Source organism: Drosophila obscura, unplaced genomic scaffold (assembly GCF_018151105.1).
Source record: "Drosophila obscura isolate BZ-5 IFL unplaced genomic scaffold, ASM1815110v1 contig_4, whole genome shotgun sequence".
In the NCBI taxonomy this organism is placed as follows: domain Eukaryota; kingdom Metazoa; phylum Arthropoda; class Insecta; order Diptera; family Drosophilidae; genus Drosophila; species Drosophila obscura.
Genome location: NW_024542828.1, coordinates 194753 through 218271, shown reverse-complemented (window position 1 = coordinate 218271; position 23519 = coordinate 194753). Strand labels below are relative to the sequence as shown.

The 23519-nt window shown below is 40.1% G+C and overlaps 1 protein-coding gene across 2 annotated transcripts in view; it reads right to left on the bottom strand.

The window, feature by feature from the left end:
* The window catches only part of LOC111068905 (maternal protein pumilio), a 205400-nt gene that overhangs the window by 162375 nt on the left and 19506 nt on the right, over positions 1-23519 (bottom strand). For both annotated transcript variants that reach the window (XM_022358689.2, XM_022358690.2), the window contains 5 exons: positions 21291-21532; positions 21065-21191; positions 20885-21003; positions 14163-14490; positions 13482-13568 (listed from right to left, as the gene is read on the bottom strand). In XM_022358689.2, coding sequence (XP_022214381.2) covers positions 13482-13568; positions 14163-14490; positions 20885-21003; positions 21065-21191; positions 21291-21532 — 903 coding nt within the window. The remainder of the gene's footprint in view (positions 1-13481; positions 13569-14162; positions 14491-20884; positions 21004-21064; positions 21192-21290; positions 21533-23519) is intronic.

The following is a 23519-nucleotide window of genomic DNA, read 5'->3' as shown; positions in this document are numbered from 1 at the left end:
TGAAACATATCAATACTAATAAAGAGCTTTAATGGTGAACTTTACACGCAAATGTATAAATTCATAAGGAAACTCGTAAGAAGTTAGTTGTGTCTTATACAAAATCTTATTAGAAGGATTAAGGACAGATGGAATGAAGCAATCGAATTCGAATAAAAATAAAAAAATGTTTTTATTCTTGTGGATTCTCTTCTACAAAGTTCACTTGTGCGACAGGCGTCGCTTGCCGCAGAATAAGTCTCAGAGCAATGAGAGCATTTGGGAGAAAGGACGTGACCACCACTGAACCAATCAATTTTTTAAATTTAAAAATCGTTAGAGTTGCTCCTCCGATTGCATTCATTCAATTAATTGAAAATAATTGGGTAAGGACCGACATGGAAGTTGTTTTCTTCATTCTGGCTATAAAAATTATCGTAATACGATTTTTGTGAGAATCTAGTCGAGATAATAATTATTTATGATTCTGCATTCGGCGTTTTTGCGTGGAACGTGGAAAAATGTACCAAATTTCATCTATCCGAATCAGATTCCTTTATATTTAATCCCTCTGACCGCTTGAAAAAATAAAATTTTTGAGGGACTCTCTTATATGATTCGAGTATATACTCCCATCACATCATCAACCAGAAGAGGAGATCTCTTTCCCCCAATTAAGGATGGATGATGCATTAGAGAGACAAACTAAAGTGACAAAACCAAAGGCAAACAATGGCAAACAGAGATAAAATGTAGAACTAGATAAAGGAAAGGCAGCTCATAATTTTGATTGACGAACGTCTATCAAAAGAGTGAAAGACTAAACGAACGAGGGCCGAGACGGACGCATCTGCTCCACACAGAAAGAGACGAGAGGACGATGATGATGGTGTCACACAATGACAGTTGAAATGACAGCTGCTGCTACTGCACTCAATCCTCCAGCCATGAGTCTCACGCTGCATTCAGAATGCCATTTGAAGACGCACTCTCATTATGGCCAAAGAAATGGCAACAAAAGATCCTGCTGGGGGCATGCCACTGCCAGCTACTCCCACTTCCACACCCACACCCAGCAGCAAACCAATAGAAATGCGACGCGAATGACATTTTATCGAAAACAAAGGACCGCAAAACTGTTTCGGGGAAGCCGTCGCGCCTTCACTCTCGAGGCTCATGCGAGAGAATGTGAGAAAGCCGAGGGAGGCGAACATCCTCCGGGGGTTCCTTCGTAGTCTGCTAATGAGCTCATTGTGTGGAGAGTGCCCCGAAAAGGATGCAACAGCACCCACACACACATGCGAGGCATCCGCGACAACCTCCCGCTCCTGCCCCACGACTAATGAGATGCACAAACCAACTCGCACCACAGCCTCCTCTCCTCTCCTCCACTTGCTCACTTCATCTCTGCGATTACGTCGGGGATTACAAGTTGAATGTGTGTAAATTAGCCAGCACTTTTGAAAAGCTTAGCTAATCGTTATGCAGATAATAATAAAGATGACGATGATGATGATGATCTTGGGGAGGGGCAGTGAGAGGCGGCCATGTTGGCCATGTTGGCCAAAGACAAAAGACGCGCCCACATTAAACCTTCGCTATAGTAACAACCAACCAAACTATTCCTTTCAGATCTGTTCTCTTAATTAATTTCAGACCAAGAACCTTGAAAGTGTCCAAAACTTGTACTCACTTTTGTGGGCATTTCAAAGCGAATTTTTAATTAGTCTCTTATGTAAAATGCAAAGGAAAGGCTAAGCACGTAATGCAGAAACCAAATATATATATATATTAAATTGCCTTAAGTAGCCTCTAAATGATTATGCAAGCCAGCCATTGCTGCAACATTTTACGCCCCAATGGAGCGCATCGTGGCCGAAACAGAGGGGCAACTAAAGCCAACAAAGAAACTGAAAATAGTGAATCGATGCAGAAATTGGATACCTCTATCGGGGGTTTCAGTGAAAACGGTTGTGAAAATGTAAATAGACATGTATTTATGTAGCTTCAAGTTCAATGATTCATGCAAGCGATTAATTAATTTGATATAATTTTAAACACAAATCACAGCTTAAATCAACACTCGACAACCTCTTCCTACATATTATGGCTGCTGTCTTCAGGCTGTTTGCGTGATCAATGAAACTATTCAGAATGCATATAGATAGATTACAATCGTTAATGCTTAACGCTATAAAGCCATCAAACTGTGACTCCTTTCACACGACCACCAAAAGGAGGGGGTTCTAGGTGGAAAAAAAAACCAATAAAGAAACCATTAAACATCCATTTCTGTATGAATATCAAAATCAAATGAATATTTCCTTGGTTTTGTTGTTTTCTTCCCCTGCCTGAACATGCGGCAAATTTAGTTGACAAAACCCAAAATGATGGGTAAAAGAATGAAAAAAATGGTTTCATTCCATAGATAGATCCTTCGAATACCCTTTCAAGGGATTTCGAAACCCACGCTTAATATCAACCATTTAAGATTTTAATCCCTGAGCATTGGCCACAAGTGATTTAAATCCCATTATGAAAAATACAACCAGTAAAGAAAGGAAATTGTTCTGCTTGAAAAAACAAAATTTGGTTAAAATCATCCGCGAATGTGAAGGATCCTGCTAATCGAACTGTGGTCTAGATTATCCATCAATCGTTCGGCTTTCAGGATGACGTTTAAATTTCTGGAATTCCCACTAAGGTATGAAATACTTATTTTTATGGATGACAAACTCTTCCCCAAAGTAAAAATACCCTCCTATTCTGCCATCAGAAAAAAAGCTGGAAGAGCAACATTCGAGCGAGCGAGAGAGTTGCGACTAAATGTAGCGTGAATATAGAGCATGGAGTTATATACAGCCATCAGGACAGCCGGCAGAGATAGCTATAGCTGTGCTGTAGCTGTAGAAAGGGAAAAGGGTGGTGGGGAAAAAAGATAAAGTTTGCGTGTGACATGCAAGGCTCATCGAGACTACCATTGGGAATGGGGGATGGGAAATGAAAGGAGAGAGTCGTCGCTTGGTTTGGTCGGAGAAATATAGTATCAAGGAAATATATATTTAAATTGCACAGCGACACCAAAGTACAAAAGCGCTGAAAAGGGTTCCAAGCTCCAGTTCCGCACAGGAGGAGTGTAGTTGGAGGTTTGAACATAACCATTAAAGTGCACTGAATCGGAATATATATAGATGTGGATTTGTGTACATGCATATGGGTAGCCTCTGCTAAATGTAGCCACAGACCCCCATATCCATCCCAGAGAGAGCAGGTTGATTGAGCGCCCGTCGCGGTGAAATCTATGACTTTGCTGTGTCGCCAGTTTGCTTCTCTCTCTCTCTCTTTTTGTCGAGTTTTGTAGTCAGTATTTTCCAACATTTTCCACATACGAGTACCAGTACCAGTATATGGCCCGTTGAGCACAAAAATGAAGTCGCTTGACAACTCTAACTGATGTTGATTGCACGGAGCCGTGCATTAATTATTTACAATATGGCGGGATAGGACAACACTCCTACTACCACTGCTATTGGCACTGCCACTAGCGCATGCCACATGCCTCGAAAGTGTGCAATTAGGATTTGGCGTGATTGTTGCCAAGCGTGGCACAATTGTTGTTTGATTGGTGGCATTTGATAATGTGTTTCGAGAATCGAAAATTGGGTTAATTGTTGCTTATAATACATACATATGTACGCAGACACACCACATATTCTATCGCAATTATTTATGGAATAGAGTTCCTCGAAGATCAAGTACAGTTGTGCTCGCACGTGAATTAAATGCCAGAAAATGAACTTAATTGGAAAAAGACAGACATGACAAAAGGAAAATGTATCCAATTGAATAGTTTTTATGTCCGAAGAAGCGTTCAGATATTTTACTCATTATACCTATCATATCTACTTGCATGCTGAAACACATTCTGAAAAAGAAAATATTACAGCCAGAATGAAAAAAAAATAAATAAATAAACAAGTGGAAGTTGCTATTACTTTTTCTGTTGCTCTCAAAGATGTGCGAATGGATTTCAGGAGTTGTACTTTCCCTGATGCGCAACACATATCATCTGACTCATTACAATAGAGAAATTCGTTTGCTACAGCACCTATCAGTACTTTTGGATGAGCGGAATATTCAGTATTTGGCTTGTACTCGAATGCAGTAAAGGAAGCGGATGTAAATGCTCAATGTACTTTTCAGAGATGTTCATTTCAACATGCTCACACACACATTTTCGTATCTTGTTGAATTCGTGCGTCTGTACTTTCTTCTCTACTATTTCATATTTTTGTAGCATTCTTCGTTCACGAAAATCGAAATTCAAACAGTCATAAAATAAGTTACATAAATCCACAAACATATTAAAGCATACTTGAAAGTTTTTACATATCGTATAGAAAATTTGGATATTGTTCACACAAAATGACTTAAATCCTGATTAAACGAGAAGGAACGTGTGAGTTGCTTCTGTGGACGCGACTCTACTTTTATACCCGAACTCAGTCAGTATATAAATTTGTGATTTATGTAGAATTTTAAAATATTTTATATTTTTTTTGCTACATCTGTTATCTACATCTACAGTATATTCTACATCTTCTGCGCTAGCGTGCTCTCGCGTACATAGCGAGGCAGAGTGTGCGAGCGAGAAAGAGAATGAGTGGTCTCTTGCTGGAGGAGGTGGGTGAAGCAACTGACAATTAATTGATCTATTCTGGCTATATTAATAATCCGATCTGATTCAGATTCAAAAATCTGGCAGATATGGTAATTCTCTACTATACTGCGTTTTTAGTTTTATCGTATCTTTAAAATTGTGCCTGCCACGGATTTTCGTTCTTTGTGGGGGCGGAAGGGGGCGGGGCGAAATTTTGAAATACACTTGTAGCAGTGTGATATCACATAAACAAAATTTGGTCGGTCTTATAGTCTCTGAGATCTAGGCGCTCATCAAGACGGACAGACGGACGGACGTACAGACGGACGAACTGACGGACATGGCTATATCGACTCGGCTATTGATGCTGATCAAGAATATATGTACTTTATGGGGTCGGAAACGTTTCCTTCTCTGCGTTGCACACATCCACTTTTACCAAAAATCGAGTATACCCCTTAACTCTTTTTGAGTACAGGTATAAAAATGATTGATGGTGATAGGAAGGTAAAAAATACTTTATAATACTTCGACCTTTGGGAGAACGACAAACAAAAGTACCCTTCTTTATATAACTACATATATAACTATAACTCCATTAGGAACCCTTTCATTTGAGATCCTATCTTCCCCACAAAATTTGTAAAACTTTTAAAGAACTTCAATTTCCAACAGACTAACTTTAAGAAGCCATACACTCTATCAATTACACTCTCGCCCCCACACCCACACCAATCATCCCTCCATCCATCTATTCATCCATCCACTCAAAGCCTTCGACAACTAGCCCAAAACTGTCAACATTTTATCGACTCAGAAGTCGCCCCCCACTCCTATACATATGTATTTTTGCGTGAACGTAGTTTCTATGCTCTCTTCTATAAAATTCAATGAAAAACTTTTACCCCACTCACACTCATCAGCCCCAGCATTTAAAGGATGTGTAAAGTGTCTGCATGCGGTTTTCTTTCCCTTTTTTATTTTGTTGGTGTTCGAGCGTGTTGGTGCTGCTTTACATGCTTTTAGTTTGGATAAGCTTTCTGGCCAACAAAACTGAAATGAGCCATACGAAATGAGCAAAAAGGCGGTATCCAGGGTGAAATCCAGCCAAGAAAGCAAAGAAAATTTATTTAAGGGACCTGCTTTGGGGCATTCGTGGTTAACCCTTTGCTAATGAGCCAATTTAAATGTATGTCCTTACTGCTTACTGCTCCCCCTAACAAAGAATTAAACTTTAAATTTTACACAATGCTTCTCTTCGCTTGCTTCTTGCATTAGTTATTCATCAGTTGGAAAAACTTGTCAAAGTACGGCAGTTGCAACAGATGAATGCAACGGGAAATGGAGAGAAGAGTGGGAGTGGCAGTGACAGTGGCAGAGCCAAACAACAAGTGGCCTGGAAAATGAGCAGTCCACACTGGTAGCTGGCAACTGGCAGCTGGAAAACTGTCTGCAAACGAAAGGTGAGACATGAAAACGCTCTGAGGGAATTGCCCAAGAAATCTCGTGACAGCTCCGACAACGAAACAAACAACAAGTCATTGACAGACTCGACTCGGTAAGGGCGAAAATCCGAAGCTAAAACTACTTTATCAGCATAATTCCAAAGCAGAAAGGACAAGAAAAAAATATATATATACATACGTATATAAAGTTACCAAAGAAATGGTTGAAAAAGAATGTCGAAAAGAAAGCAGGCAAGTAAGAACTTTTCCCAGCCTTTCTTCTGCTCTGCTCCGTCTGGCTGCTTAATTATGAAGCTTGTTAACTATTAATGAAAAAGTTGTTGTAAACCTCCCCAGACGTAACCAACTAAAACTTGACAAACTACGGCAAAAGGTCGAAAGTTGTGTGTACGAGTAGGTGGAGGTACAGTGGGTGAGTGGGTGTGGAGTTGGGTGGTTGGAGTGTGCCACTTAACCACAGCAACAATCACAACAAAATGTGCTCTCAGCTAATCATGGGATTGAAATAGATTTCACGGAATAAACACAAATCCAATAATACAATGTTAATGTTATTGAATTCATGGAACCCGAAATAACATTATTTCCGGTATTAATTGATTTTACGCGGAGACAATATAGTAATAACAAAAACCAAGTCAGTCCCTGTTCTGACACGTACAATATTTGTTGAATATATAAAGGTTTTCTGATTTTCCGGAACGGGAACACACAATATGCCGTTATCGTTCCCATTCCACCATCTTCAGTTGGGGGTTTCCCATTACGCGACGTTCCAAATAACTCTGAACCCAAGCTAAATCTAATATCAAATCCAAAAATTCACCTAAAAATGTATTTTCTTCTGGTCGCTGGCATTTTACTGACGCCAAAAATAGATCAAATCTGAAGCAGATTGTATATTGTCAAGCAATATTGAGCTCAATCGATAAATAAGAAAATAACCTACACTGCATTTTCTTGAGAAGGAACTCTTTCGATAGCTTTCGGGAATAGTAAAGAATTAACGTCCCTTCCTCTAAGGGACTGTGATAATTTTACTCTTTAATTTCCCAATACGAGGGTTGCTCATTCGTTACACTGTTGCTCATGTGCGTTAGTATTTGTGATAGTTTTCATTTCAATACAATTAAAAGCAGCAGCCCTTTCTTCCGGCACCTTCACAATCCTTCCTTTGCGGAAAAACTAATTTCATTTCCAAGCCAGAATAATGGGCTGCCACCATTCTTCTTGGATGAACAACGTATCTTCAGTAATTATTTCGGGGTCAATGTCTTTAGCTCTACTTATGAGCTAATCAAGCTGTTCTGTTCCGTCTGAAACGAATTTACTCAGTCTGGCCGTCACGAATAAATGGCACAGCCAGGCCAAATTAATTTGATTAATTGCGTCATGCAGAGAGCAGTGTCGTCAAATGATTTCACACCAGGCATCAGGCACCAGAGCTGGGGACAGGGCCAGGGGCCAGGAAGTGGGTGGTTGTTTAGCTCGACTTTCCCCATTGCTCTTTGTTTCTCCCCCTCTCCCACACTCCTCCTCTCCCAGTCCTGGTCTTCCCCCTGGAGTGTGATAAGTGCGCTTCTGGGTGTTGTATTACACGACTGCCATGCGCACTGAAATTTACGACGTAGTTTTTCTAATTTTCCTATTTAATTAGCACACAACCAAGGCCAATGCAAGGTGGGGCTGGGCTGTCAATACATATGTATTCCTCTTACCATATTGGGTATACAGAACGAGTGGGGGCAGGGGCAGGGGCAGACTTTCCTAGGGGGAACAAGTTTCCTGCGGGCGTCAAGACAAATGATTCGACTATCGGACAAACTGTTGCCATCTGCTTAATGATGTCAGCATGTTAATTAATGCCAAATTATTTGCTCAACTTTCCCCCAAAAACAACATCAACAAAACCACCAAGCACACACAGTTTTCAACCTGATGCGCAACAACTCTTCCTTGTCGGCGAAAAGAGTTAGAAGGTTGTGAAGTGTCATTGGATAATCTGAACTTAAAATGGGAATTATAATTCCTATAAACTTGCCTCATTTTCATTCGACATATTTAATTATTTATTCAACAAATGACAGCTTTTGGCATTTAATCGTTCTTTCATGTTGTTCAACCTCTGAAAATGATCCCTTAAACATCCCCCCACTAACGCATTATAGCGAATTCCAATTCTACATAATTTGAATTTGAATTCGAAGGCATTGCCGGAGGCACAAACCTTGTGTAGCATGCATCAGGGCGTCGCTTAATTAATGTCTAGGCTACCAAAATTGTGACGCCCACTGCCTGCTCCAGAGCCAAGCCCCGCCCCATCTCCGACTCCCCTCTTCCCTGGTCGATGTCAACTATTTGCCACTTACTAATTAGCATTTGCGTGTCCACACAAACTTGAAGGGGAAGACACGGCAGAGCAGTCACCGAGGAGGCCGAGTGTTTGTTGGAGCTGAAGCTGAAGCCGCAGCCAAAGCTGAGGAAGGAGCAACCGCTAATTGGGCTTTATTGGCGGTAAATGTCAAGTGACGGCATTGGATGACACTTTCCCCATTGCTCCACCTTCCAACTCATGCTACCACTGTTCCTGCCCCATCCGAAACAACAACAAACCACTTGATTATGGCTTTGCTGATAAGAGACAGCGATAGTGGGACAGAGAGTCGTCGCCAGTGGAAACTGAAACACGAAGCTTCCCCTGTAAAGGGGAATTGCCAATAAGTTGAGGCATGGGGTTGAATTCATGGTGGGTATCACCTTTTGGAACTCCATTTTGGATCCACTATCTCTGCTATTTCTGAGATGTAGATGTAACGAAACTGATTTCGATTGACGTTAAAAACTGCCAATTCGCAGAGCAATAAACAATTGCAAATTAATTTACTAAGTGCCACACACACATCCATAATGAGCTTCATGCTTTTTGTGCCAATTAACGCTTAATTAATTGCAGAATTAATATATGCCATGGACAATAGGGGCCACAGATGGAGATGGGGAGATATGGGGGGACAGGGATACAAGGATACAAGGATACAGGGAGAAAGAGAAGTTGAACAGATGCTTCATTTCATTCCATTTCCATTGATTTAAATGCATTTTTATGCAAATTTCACACCCACACTGCGGCACGCGTATAAATTATGCACAGAGAATGCGAATGTGGAAATGCCGCTGGCAGTTGTCCGTGCAGAAAATGTCCCATCTCTCACTGCATCTCCCTCCAACGCCTCCGGCCGCGGGGCATATGTTTAATCTCATTTGGAATTTTTTTGTTCAGTATCTATGTATTTGTCAGTACTCCTAAAACTATGCATCATTTGTTGGCGACTTTAATGTTGAATTAAATAACAAAAAATATTGGATAATTTATAGCATGGAATGCATAAATCATACACTTGGAAAAATGTGAAATTCACAAATAATTTGCATAATAACCGCATAAGTATTTGCATTGAATTGAAATCGTTCCAATAATGATTTTATTCGTGGCATAGTTGAGTTTTATTTAGAGAGAGAAACTCACATATAATTGCAAAATATATTGAAACGGAATTGAACAAGTCTTTCCATCAATCACTGGAGCTCAACCAATCAACCACTTTCTCAACAACAAAAACACTTGACTTGTGCAACAGATACTCGACTCGTACTTATACTCGTTAAATGTAATATTATAATCCAAATCATTTGAAAATCCATTTGAAAATCAATTAAGCACACTTTCAGATCAAAGCTAAGTCTGGTAAATCAAAGCAGAGCAGAGCAGAGCAAAGCTAACCCCGTGGAAGACAACAAAAACCTCACTCGGCTCGAACGACTGATTAACACACAAAGGCAGTCAATGAAGCGTGACTAAGACAGACAAAACGGCCAAAAAGAAAATGAAACAAGACAAAAAGGAAAAGCAAAACTTTGCTTCTGCCTCCAGATGTTTTAGGCCTCAACACTTGTAATTAGTTTTCTGTTTTCTGTTGGAGAGCGAGAGGAGAATGGGATTAGTGTATGGGTCTTTACGCCATGGGTATATTATTTTGTTAGATGAACGCACTACAAAAGATCACGCCCCAGACGAATTGAAAGTGAGCAACGGTGCGCTGCCTTTCTCCCAGAACTTTCTTTGATCTGCAATACTCTTGGGGTGCTTGGTACTTGCTCCGAAATTTATTCTTCGAAAATCAATCAATCGTGAACTGTCTTGATCAATGAAATTCCTCAACGGGGCTTTGGTCGAATAGAAATTTAAAACTCCTCTGAATTATATTTTAAAACACTTCTCTCAATCATATCCTATTAGTACTTTATTTTTCTTTGCTCGCCGTTTCTCCCCAAATTCCTTTTTATTCGCTTGGTCGCGATTTTGGTCTCGCTAGCATTTTTCTTCATTTGTCGAGGAGTGCTGCAGATACGTTATTGGTCACATTGAAATTTATATTGATGATTCTTGGGTTTGGCAACAGTTTGCATTAATTTCCAACGATTTGCCAAGCTGTTGTCCTTCATCTTTGCACACCCCTGACATGACTCTGTGCCACTGTACTCCTTCCCCTGCGGTGGCCTGCCTTCCTTCTCCTTCCTGACTCTGCTTCTGCTGCTGCTGCATATAAATAATGATTTCTTTGCCATTTGAATGGCAATCCATCCATTTGTCTTGTGCATTCTGACGGCATTAGAGGGTTGCACATGTGGAGAAGCTTGTTCCTTTTGTTCTCTTTCTCTTTTGTTTTCGTTGGGTTCTCCATCACTCATTCATGTACAAAATTGCATTTTGTTGGAATTTAGAGGGGACAAGAACCGCAACTTATGAACGAAAAGATAGGATAAATTTAAACACTTGAAAATATGTTGTGCGGGACGGTACATACATAGCAGCTTCATTTCGTAGCTGGGAAATAGCAATAAGTAATAACTATCGACATATATCCATGTATTTGTAGACATTTTCCTGCATGATTTTTGCATCCTCGTCACAATTTTCTTTCACTTCTTATCGGTTTCATTTTTCGCTCTTCCATATTCTCGCAACGAACAAAGAAGTCGCCTATTCTTTCCTCCATCCAAGCAAGTCGTTCGTCTTCATATTTATTGCATAACCATTGTCGAAAATCGGTTGCATTGTATGTCGCTATAATGCCAGGACATGCCCAAACCCAACCCACAACCCCTTCCTTTATTCATATTTTGCTTATATTTTTGCATGCAATTCGTCAAGAATTTCATCTTTGCCCCTTTCGCTCCTCGGGTGTTAATATCAACGCGAATTTAATAAGAAATATGCACGAAATGGGACAGAGAGTGGGGTGGGGAAAGGGTTTTTCATCGGGGCTTCCATTATCCATTATCGGCAACATATTGCTCGCTGCCTCGACTCTGCCGCTCCCAATGCCCCGTCTTATGTATTTCTCTTATTTTCTTTTCTTCCTTCTCGTTCGCTTGCATTATTTATGACTTGAGTGTTGCTTTATCTTTCTGTCTCTCTCTCTCTCTGTCTTTGTGCGTGCGTCATAATAATCAGTATTATTTTATTTATACATACATATGTACATGTATGTATGTATGTATGTGTATTTTAAGTTCATAAGCGATAAACGGCATCTTTCCTACTGATATATTTAGTCTGATTTATATGGAAATTTATTAATGCACCTTTATTGAAAACTGAAAAGAGTTTATGATAGAAATAACGTAGAAAATCTTGAATCTTTGTCTTGAATCTTTTCTTTTTTCGAACTTTAAAATAAAAAGTTGTGAAAATGTGTACAATTTTTGATAACTATAGCTATAGTAAAATGCATTAAAATGCCTCTTTTGGCTAAAGTTTAGAATTGGAAATGTTTTCAACTAATAATCTCCCAATTTTGATTGTACTCAAATGGATATGCACTACTTGAGCAAATGCACACACAGTGAAGTATATCCGAATTTCCATGAAATCTGTTTATACAAAAGTTTCCAGGAAACACAAGAAGCGCATTAAACTTTCACCTTTAGTTCAATTTTTCACCATAATGACATTCCAGCTCCTTTGGTCCTCAGATCTGATCTGATACGACCGCAGTTGCGGGCTTTTGTTTGCTGTGGCTGTTGCTGTTGCTGCTGCTGCTGCTCTTCCTGTTGCTGTTGTTTTATTCACTTTTTTCCCAGTGTTGGCTTTTTCACTTTGATGCAATTTTGTGTAGCATACTTGCAGGCAGCGCACTTAAAAGTCACATACACACACGCACACACACACATCCGCATGGAACGATAAAGTTGTGCTTTATGCTCCATCTCTTTCCATCGACATGTACATGTACAGTCTCTCGCTCTCGCTCTCGCTCTCGTCGTGTGTTTCTTCCTCTCTTTAGCCTGGTTAAGCAAGAGACAAAAGCGACACGAAAACGCCTGCAGGATGTGTGGTGTGGAGAGAGCGATAAAAAGCGGAAGTGCAGATTGCCCAAGCCCCAACTACGACTAAAGTGTGGAAATGTCAATTTGCTTTGTGGGCAACAGTTGGAGGGGGGGTTGGGGGCAGAGGCCCGAAGGGATTAGAGCGGCGGGAAGGATATATAGAGAGCCGATAGATAGAGAGAAACGGCATCAGCAGCATCAACAACTGCAACATCGCATATTGATTTTCAATTTGGAAAACGCACGGAGAAAGCTTTCACTTCCCTTTCCCTTCCCCGTCTGTGCTTCCTCTTTGTTGCTGTTTGCTAGATAAAAACAAAGGCAAGAGAGAGAAATGACATTGCCGGTACAGTGAACAGCCGCTATGCGAGAAATTGTTTTCCAAATCTACGAATCGACCCTCCGAATCTACGATTCTTTCTGCAACAAAATGATACACTTATATGGGATCCCTTATGAACAGCAGGGACTGTAACCGCAGGAAATGCCAGAGGGCACAGAGCCGCCGCTGACGATGGTTTTAAAACCACTGAGTGGCCAGAAGCCAGAGGCAGCAAAAGCTTAAAAGCAATTTTGTGGCTAATAAATCCGATTTCCGTTTTGTTTCGAAATAAATTGCATGCAACGTGAAGGGCGGGAGGGCAGTAGGGCGAGTGTAGTGCGCAGGATGCGGCTGGCGCACTGACAGACGGAAATGGCTACCAAGGGACGCAACAAACAAGGATCCACGTAACAGAAGCATCCGCCGGATGTGCAAAATTAGCCTGTTTCGGTTACCCCCACACACACCCTGACCCCACCCTCTCGGTGTGTGTGTGTGAGTGTGTGTGTGTATGAAATCTCCCCAAGCACAGACCCCACCAAAAACACATGACCCAATTTTTGGACGCAACTGCAATGGCAATGTCACTCGGGGGAAAAGTCTACTTTATCCACAAACATCCATCAGACCCCAGGACTCAAGGACTCGAATCGGCTGCACTCACCTGAACATCAAAATTTTGTTGCTGCAACAGATTGCCGGGAGATTCCATGTGATTGGGTCCAGCTCCTTGATGGTTCATCATGGGGGACTGTGGAAGACAGGCAAACAGCTCTCATTAAACAGAAACTAAACGCTCAAAATAAGCTCTTAATTACCAGTGCACAGATATCATTTCGATTGGGTGTAGGTGTATGTTAAATAAATTCTTATAAAATTTAATATTTAATGGAAGTGGGAAAATAATAATGATTGAGTCTATACATGTATGTACATGGAAATAAAGACACTTAATAAAAATATATGCCTTGAACTTTTACATATTTTCTATTCCAAGTAATTTGCATTTATTCAAGCGAAAATTAAACCGTATGCAGTGAGGCCAATATTATCGATCTCAAGGAATTTGCGACAGAAGGTTGATGGGGATTCATAATCGCCTGTAAAGTGTATTTAATGTTGAACGAACATGACCAGAGTCATTCAGTAAGCTTATAATATTATCACCATAAATATGTATAATTTCTGTGTGTTTGCCCGAAACATATTCGAAATATACAAACACAAGCACTGTCTCTATTTGCATGCAAATAGCTGATGGGTGAAATCTTAAATCACTGTGAAATCACTTGCAGGAATAGCATTAATAGCTCTCACTAGGTGCTTTCAAAACTGTAGGCCTTACCTGTGCCGCCATCGGCATTCCACCGCCCACACCGTTCATCATCGGCGGTTGCAACTGGTTCATCTGTGCCGCCATCTGCTGGTGGGTCGCATATCCCCCACCACCTCCGCCGCCGCCCACGCCGTTGCCATGGATGCGGCACTCCCCCATCCCGGATCCGCCACCCAATCCACCGCCCACGCCCATGCCCTGTCCGTGGTCCATGAGCATGTGGTTGAATGGGGGCGGCAATTGGGGAAACCCACCATGCTGTGAGTGGTCGAGTAGATTTTGGGGGCGTGGCAGGGTCTCTTCAGCGGGCGAAGGCTGCCGCGAGCCTGGTGTGCGACTGCAATGAGAGAATGAGAGAGTTAGAGATAGGAGAGGAAACATTAGCATAATTATAGTTTTAATTTAATTATAACTTATTTTGCTTAACATTATGTTACGTAACTAATATAACATATAGTTTACAGTTGAACAGCTTTTACAGTTGTATTAAATGTTCAAATATACAGTTTTAAAGGACTAACAGTTGTTTCGAAACTGTTAAGCTTCACACAATTGTAATTAACAGAATAGTTTTATGTTTACATCTGTAGTTTTACATCTGTTAGTTTAACATATATAAACAGTTTTACATTCATTGTTACAACCACTTAGTCATGACACACACCGCAGCCAAGACAGGCTACCACATGAACTAAAACCACCTTATTGCACAATTCTCATAAAACTGTATTACAAAATACAACTTGAACAATCCTTTAACATTTCCTATGAATGAATGAATAAAGATAGTCAAAAAATATAATTGATTTCGATTATTTGCAACACAATTGCCATTAATTGTCTCCCAAACAGTTTTCCAGACAATGTTCTGAGGGCGAAACAAAAGGAAATAACAAAAGACTCAAGCGACAAACTTGTTTCGAGACAAATACCCATGACGTCAGCTCACAGCTGTGGCCCAAACTCCATAAATAACACTCGAAACCAGCATGGAGACAGCAGCGGCGCTTAAAATGCCAATCAAAATCTAAACAATAAACCGGAGAAAAGCAACAACAACAGAGTTTAGATCCAACTAAGAGCAGCAGATGTTTTTCAGATCATGTGCCGATGTATGCCGATTAATTAATGCACTCCGAAACACTCGGATTTGCATAGCAGCTTCCATTCATTCATTCAGTCAGTCAGACATTCATTCGTGCTTAACCCAATGCTCTTAACCCCACTCAATGCAAAGTCAATGACTTTGCAACTGTTTTATTTGTTGTTGTACATATTCTGAGCAATATATACCCTTTCAGAGGGTAGCTTTAAGGTAGCAAATGGATAAGAAGCATTCGGGGGAGGGTTATACTTTCGTATACCCTGTGAGAGGGTATTATGCGTTTTACCAATTGTTTGCAACATAGACCCCAAAAAGTAAGTAAATTTTCTATTATGAAAAATTCTAATTGGGATTTAAAAACAAAAAACAAACAAATACAAAATAAAATTTTTATTTAAACTGAATGCGAAAATTTCCAGTAATCCGTGTACGTGAGATGTGTTCCGTCTCAGTGGAACAAGCCAGCATCATCAGCGAATGGTATAAAAAAAAAATGAAACGAATATTTCATGTGGCAGTTGCCATGGGATTGAGGAACATGTAAGGGTATCAAAGCATCGGCCCCTTAAGCGAGCATTCCTTTCTATCTTACTAAAGTTAATGGCCGTTTAGCTGTCTGTTTGTTTCTCTATCTGTCCTACTCCACCACCTGCCTCACTGTTGCTTCTGTCTCTCTCTGACTCAGCTCGCTTGCATGTAGTAATTGCCATCTATAATTTCATTGTCGGGTCATTCACATTGCATTTAACAAACGCACCCCAACAACAGCAGTAGAACCGAACAGCAGCAGAACAGAACAGCAGCAGAACCGAACAGAACCGAAATGATTAGCAGGGCTAACCACTGCTGCTGACACTACAGCACTGAGAGAAACGCCAGTGCTCGTGCAACTCTAATGGGTGTGATTAATTGGGGGTATTATGTGAGGCCAAATTATACCCAATAGCTGACAGAAGCTGTCAAACAGTTGCGTTTTTGTTAGGGGATTGATCATCAGCGCTTTCAGACAGAACAGAAACTTTTGGCAGAACGTGGGTTCTTTGAGGAAACTATCTGCAATCAACACAATTGCATGGACCTTCATAGTTTAGGATATCTAATAAAATATTTATAAGTAAGTACACAGATGTTGAGTATTTAAGCGACAGAATTTATTGCATCGGCCCACACCTTTCGATGAGTAATGGAGAGTATATCGTCGTTTTTTTTCGCATTCTGTAAACCATTTTAATTGTCACAATCGAATCACACTAAATAATTATAATTATAAATAATTATTTATATTATAATCAGATTATAATCAGTAAATGACTTGGGCAGTGGTACCTCGAGAAAGCCTCTCGAACTCTGATGTGTGGTGGTTTATTAGAAATCTACATTATTACTCTATAGCTTTAATTAATCAATTGATTTCGATTGCTCGATTCGTATGAGACGTACGATCGTATTCAACTAAAGAAATATAATTACTACCTGCTCTATTAGTCACACTTCTAGTTCCAACTGAGATCGTAGCTCGTGACTCCCTCTACATACATATGTATGTACATATACATATTTATGCCTCAGGTGACATTCTTTTCGGTTTACGCAACAAGACATGAGCCCGTAGCCACATTCGCCACCTCTCCATCCTAGTTTATAGCACTCCCTCCGCCCTTTTCTCTCCGATTATGACCAAGGTCAGGTGTTTACAGGGCAGCTTTCCATTGACAATGTTCTGAACTATCGCTGACCTAGGGCAAAGCCACATATTCTTATATGATCAACCCACTGATTTTCACTTTCCATGAACCCATTAACAAACAAAAGAAACTCTGGCCAAAAAAGAGAGTGAGGAAAACGAGGGACGGCGACAGAAGAAAGTCAACCAAAAAGGTCAGAACAAGTAGAAAGAGGTAATGACTCAGAGCAAGGGCGTGGTCAAGCGGGAGCACACACACACTCAACAGGCAAGTGACAATACTGTTTCTACTACGGTCCCGTGCGATTCATTTATCGTATATATTTCAAAAGGATATTACACGTTGATATATATATAAATTTGGAGCCAGCTATAATAAGAAATAACAAAACAAAATATGTAATCGACTAAACATAATTTTGAGTGATTTTTGTGTTTAGCCAAAAACGGATGATTCCGTCAACTATTCTTAAACATGAATGGTATGAACGAGTGAGTGAGTGTGTGAGCAAATTAATGAGTGCATCAGTGTGTGATTCACTTCTCTGTCTCACTTTGCCTGCCGCAAAGTATTTTTAGCAATGCTACGTTTTTCAATGTTTTCGCAATTTTAATTTCAAACAAAACAAAATAAAAACAACCAAAAAAAACGTTATAACACAAAAAAGCCTTCAAACAGCAGACACAAACTCAATTGAAGCCCACACTGTAACGTAATATCAATCGAAATCGAATCGAAAAATGTATAGAAAAGTCAAACAAACAAAATCAAATAAAATGTTTCTTTTACTTGTTGTTGTTATGCTCTTGTCTTTTCTTGTGTCGATTCTCTTTGTTGCCGTAAATTTAGCTGTGCTCTGCCTCTGTTTCTTTGCTGTTGTACGATTTACACTGTAAATGCTGCTCTGCTCTTCTCTGCTTTTGCTGTTAGCTGCTTCTGCTGCTGCGCTGCTGCTTTTGCTTATTATTTTTTCTCGAGATGTTCTTGCTGCGTTTACTATTCCTGCTACTGCATTTTCATCAGTCTCTGATTTTTCTCTTGAATGTACGTATGTATGTATGTACATACACATATTTACATCAGTTGGGTTTGCCTCATCTTTATCTTGGACTATCCTGCTTCTTCTTCCGCTGTCGCTGTCGCTGCTGCTGCCTTTTCGTGTTCATCTTCCGTGGCTTTGCTCGTAGTTTCTGTTCCTTCTGCTTCTGCTTGTGTTCCACCAACCCTCCCGCTGCTTACATCATAACAGTTATTACGTTTGGCATTGAAACAAGTTTGGGCTGCCGGCAATGAAATTGCAACAGACACACACCAGCAACAACAAAGCCAAAGAGAGAGAAAGAGAGAGAGACAGCGCGAATAGCCGGCTGCTGCTCAAGTGCGACGAAGTGAGACAGAGAGAGAGACAGAGAGAGAAAAAAAGAGCGAGCCACCGCAGACTGGTTTCTTTTTTTTCGAGTTAGGCCTAAAACGCGCTGATCGGGTACACCGTTGCTTTATACCCTCGCAGGGGGTATATTAAAATCTTCTAGATGTTTGTAACATACAGAATGGTTCCTTCTCTGACCAAATAGATTCGATATAGCCATTTGTCGGAATAAGCCGGATCGGATTACTATTATAAATGGCTGCATAGGAATAAGTTATATCTTTATCAAGATTTATCAAGTAAACGTTCACATCAGTGTAACTCTGTACATGTTTTTTCATAACCACAAGCTGGCATATAAAAATATGTAGTATTTACATAAATACATTTAGCTATATACATATACAGCTGTGGTCATGCAAATAGTATTGCGACACCTCACCACTTTAAGAACTGTTTTTGAGACACTTCCAGTATTCCAAGTCGAACAAGTTATACCTTTTTAGAAAGCTTGGAATTTAAGCAATAGCACCATGCCATTGCATTTGCATTCCATCTTCTTGTTTTACGTCACCTTGGAAAAATAGACACACAAACCAACAAAAAGTTTTTGCAGAAAGATGGACCCATAGAAGTCGTGTTCGTTTCCCAAACTAAGAGACAACGTTTGACCAAGTTCCTAGTTTCATCCGCATATTATATTATATCATAATAAAACGTAATTCTTATAAATTCAAACAAAACAAACAAAGCATTCAAAGCAATCAAACAATGAAACTGTCTGCAAATCCGATTCATGTTAAATCGTTCACAAATCATTGCATAGTACCACCTTTCTACAAGTACTCTAACTCCAATGGGGGGCATGCATTACTCTTGCAACATACCACTCACAAGTATTCGAATTTAACTCAATCTCAAAGTGTCATCGTCGTCGTAGCTGTCGTTGCGTCCGTCGTCTTTCCCCATTTCGAGAGGCGCAAAACGCAGGTGGGCCACACGAAAAAGAGCTTTCCCCATTGCCATAAATAACAATTAAAAAAATAATAATAATAAATGTAAATGGAAATACTCGTACAAGACCCGTGGGCAGGCACAACAATCACTTGAAGAGTTTATATCGTACATGTTTATGGAGATATTGCGATTTCAATTGAAGACAACTGAAATATGAATGAAATATGGGTTAAGCCCAAAACGAACAGAAGACGAAAGCGGTCAGTGCTCAATACTCTTTTTTGGGTCAATCATTTTGTTGTAATCAGCAACTGCATCAAGGTTACAATTTATGTAAGATTTATGTACATAGTATTGAAACTTGGGTAGAATAGGGATATGCACATGTGTCATAGGAAATTTAATTTAAGCCCTAGGTTATATGATCCACATACATACATACAAAGGTACATACATATATATGTATATTGATTAACAGTTATCTGCTAAGTATAGAGAGACTATTTAACCTTTGAAGATATTGGTTAATTTTACAAGCAATTAATTTAGTGAAGGTAGGTCAATAAGTACTAGTACTCATACTAGTTTAGATTACGAATTTTTTTACAGTACATACACATGTACACTACCTCTATACTCTTCTCCCACTTCACGCTCAGTTTGAATTAGACTAAAACTCGTAAAGGCACTGAAGCTGCCCTTCCTGCCATCACTCCTTGGGATAAGTCATTCCATATGTATGTATGTATTTCCCTGTATCTTTATGTCAACACAAGTGTGCGCGCCTTTGAACGTTTAATTATTTTTTATTTTTCACTTGCCCTAACTATTTTGGGTTTTAATGAATTGGAGTCGACACTTCTGTGAAGTATAGTTCTTGAATGTATTCCTAGGACGTTCTTCGGTATAGATTACCTTGCTTATTGAAGTCTCTCTAATTATTCCATAATTTGTATCAACATTTGAATGTTTTTATACCCGTACTCAAAAAGAGTTAAGGGGTATATTGTATTTGTGGTAAAGGTGGGTGTGTGTAACGCAGAGAAGGAAACCTTTCCGATCCCATAAAGTATATTCTTGATCGGCATCAATAGCCGAGTCGATATAGCCATGTCCGTCCGTCTGTCCGTCTTGTTGAGCAACTGTTTGATGATTGCTACTATTTTTTTAATCTAAATTAGTTTTAAAATTTTAGACCATTTATCTCAAATATTCTCATACCAAATGGATGACTAAACAACTACCTATCTAACCCCTAACCCACAAAATGAGCTCTTAAACATGCTCCGAGCAGAGTGCCAGTCACGATGAAAGCGTTAAACTGGAAAAACACTCTTTCCCCTACCCCTAAACCCGACACTTAAATCAGAGGCCGCAATTGAGAGTGAAAGTCTATGCAAAAAGAAAGAGGCAACCTTGAACTGGAAATTCATTTCAATTTCAGTAATCATAACACGGGGCAACACGGGGACCGAAGAGAACCACGAAGACAAACGACTTTTGGGGCGAGAGGAAACCTGTTTCTGTGTCTGTTTCTGTTTCTCTAGAGTCTAGGTCTGGTCTGATCTCCGGTTAGAACCAGAGTCGGGGGGTATTGAAAGTTGTCTATACTCACTTGAAACCCTTGTCATCGTCAATGCCATTAACAACACCGTTTGTGTTTGAGACCTGATCGTCCTTCTTCATCCCGTTTGTGTCGAACGGAGAATTTGCCTTTTCCTTATCATCGTGTGACTGCAATTTCGAATGATTAGTAAGAGACATTCAAAGAGATCCATCCCATGCTACTGCTCACCTTATCGTTGTCGTCGAACTTGAGGTTGCGCAACCGCGGCTCGAGGCCGGACAAGGGGCTCTCCTTGTTTGTGGGTGATCCGCCCAAAACATATTCAACCATTTTGGCGCATTGCGAATCGCGTGGACTGAAATGTGTATGTGCAAGACGATTATTAGTTGCGATTAGGATAGGACGATTATAGTAACTAAATTAAAATATATTTAAATATTAATATGATTCCTACCTCAATATGCCCGCATTGCCACTGTTGGATGTATCGGAGGCTCCACCGTGTCCCGCATAACCGCGTGATCTGGGCGGTGCCAGGATATTCTCGCCCTGCGTGGACCAGGTGTGGTCCTTCCATACCGACGAGGGATCACCGACGCCGGGTATCTGCAGTGGATTCAGAGGTCCACCCGGTGCGCTGGATGTTCCTTTTCCATCGGACTTCTCCCACAACTTCTTGGCAGTGGATGTGGTAATCTGTAAGGGCCAAAAGAAAAAGTCCAAATTATAAATTGCATGTCCATAAATTGAGCCAAGTTTAGCGGAGCATGACAGCTGTCTCTAGCTCCAAAGTCATATTCATTTTCCCCCCTGTCAACCTCTTGATGTTCTCATAAATTTCCCACTAATCCACTATCTCTTTCGCTGTTCACTATTTCTCTTTCCCCTGACCACTCTCCACGAGTCGAGAGCAAAGTTGATTCCCTACATTTAGCCGACATTTTATGACAACTTTGGCCAAAAGTTTCCCGTGAGCCGACAATTTTTTGGGGGTTTGGATGTGGGAAACAACTTAAGGGTTGGAGTACAAATTAGGTAACAAAAATTATAAAGTTACATTAGTTCTTGTACGTTCTTTTACGTTGATTTTCTGTAGAGATTTTGAACAAAAAATAATTTTCCCGTAACATTGGACTTCATAATTCGATATGTGTATTGGTTGTAAGTTAAAAACGAACCAAAATACGAGATGGGAGGAGTATGGGTGAGAGCACTAATGGGAATGAGAGAGGGGACATAATAAATGCAATCGTTTCGGGAGCAGATTCCCACTGGAAGGCAAAGCAAATATCACTGAAATCATATCATCACATAAGACAAAAAAAAACACACAATACCAGCGACAATTAACTGTCAACGGAGCGTTGCAAACAAATTGTTAATTAACTTTTCACCGCTCATTCCTCTCGTCTTTGTCTCCGTTTTACTCATTTTTTTCAACCATTCCCAAAGGCATTTCCTTGCGTCATAATGCGACAGAATAATCCTCGCCACTCGCTATCCTACTCCATCCTCCCACACACACACACACACACACACACACAGCACACACATGCTGGCATATCCTGACATCCAGTTTAAATATTTAATATCTTATCAACTGGGATTGCCGAGGGGAACGGAAGAATGTAATGGGTGTATGGGAGAGAGATGGAAAGCTGTCGACTTTCTCGCTGTGCCTCGTGCATTAATAACCCACGTAAGCCTCCCAGCGTAAGCCAGACCAAAACAGCAAAACGTTCTCTTAACCCTCACATCACATCCCAAGAAAAGGGGATCCACGACTAATAACGTTTTACGTCAATTAATTGGCCATGCAATGTGTTTATTTATTTGAATATTTTATAGAATCAATCAATAACTTTACAGTCGACAATATGCCTTTGACAAAATCGCCTACCCAATATTCTCGAGGTTGGAAAAACTATGATATAAACATTCAAAAATTCAAACTTCAGCACGCGAAACTTTCACAGACCTGGACCCACATCGCAGTATCTATATTTCGGGCATCAGAAACCCCAGGATCAACACGGAATGACAGCTCGATTCGAGCGTGTTAATACATACACACGATATGTGGTAAATTTCACTTAAAATATTTATCTTTAAGCGGGCGGGAACGTTGTGAGCGGCGGTAAGGCCAGCGGCTCTACTTTTATACCCGGTACATACATATGTAATCTTATGATTTATATATGTAACTTATACAATATACATATTTTATACGAAAGCAGTGGAATTGGGATGGGAAAAACATAAGAGAGATAGAGAGCAACCACGACCGCTAGTTATGTTTTATTGTTAATTCTTTCACTTCAACTATCCTTATTTCAGCTAATCAATTATTAAAATTAAAGTAGTGTGTGAAAGAGAGGAAGCGCGTGGGAGTGGCAGCGTTACCGCGGCAAACTGATTTGCTAATTCTGGCTGTAATAATGATCCGATCTGATTTGGTAATCTGGTAGATATGTTCATTCTGTATAATGCTAGGATTTTCAGTTTTCTTGTATCTTATCCACATCTGCCACAAAGTTAATACATTTCTTTCTATACTCTTTGAGTGTTAGGTATAAAATTACCATTGATTAATCGAAGATTCCAAGTTTATCAATATCAAAAGAATACGTCTAACAATTTGAACGGACTTCGTAGTTGCATTCTCACCAAAATTAATATACCC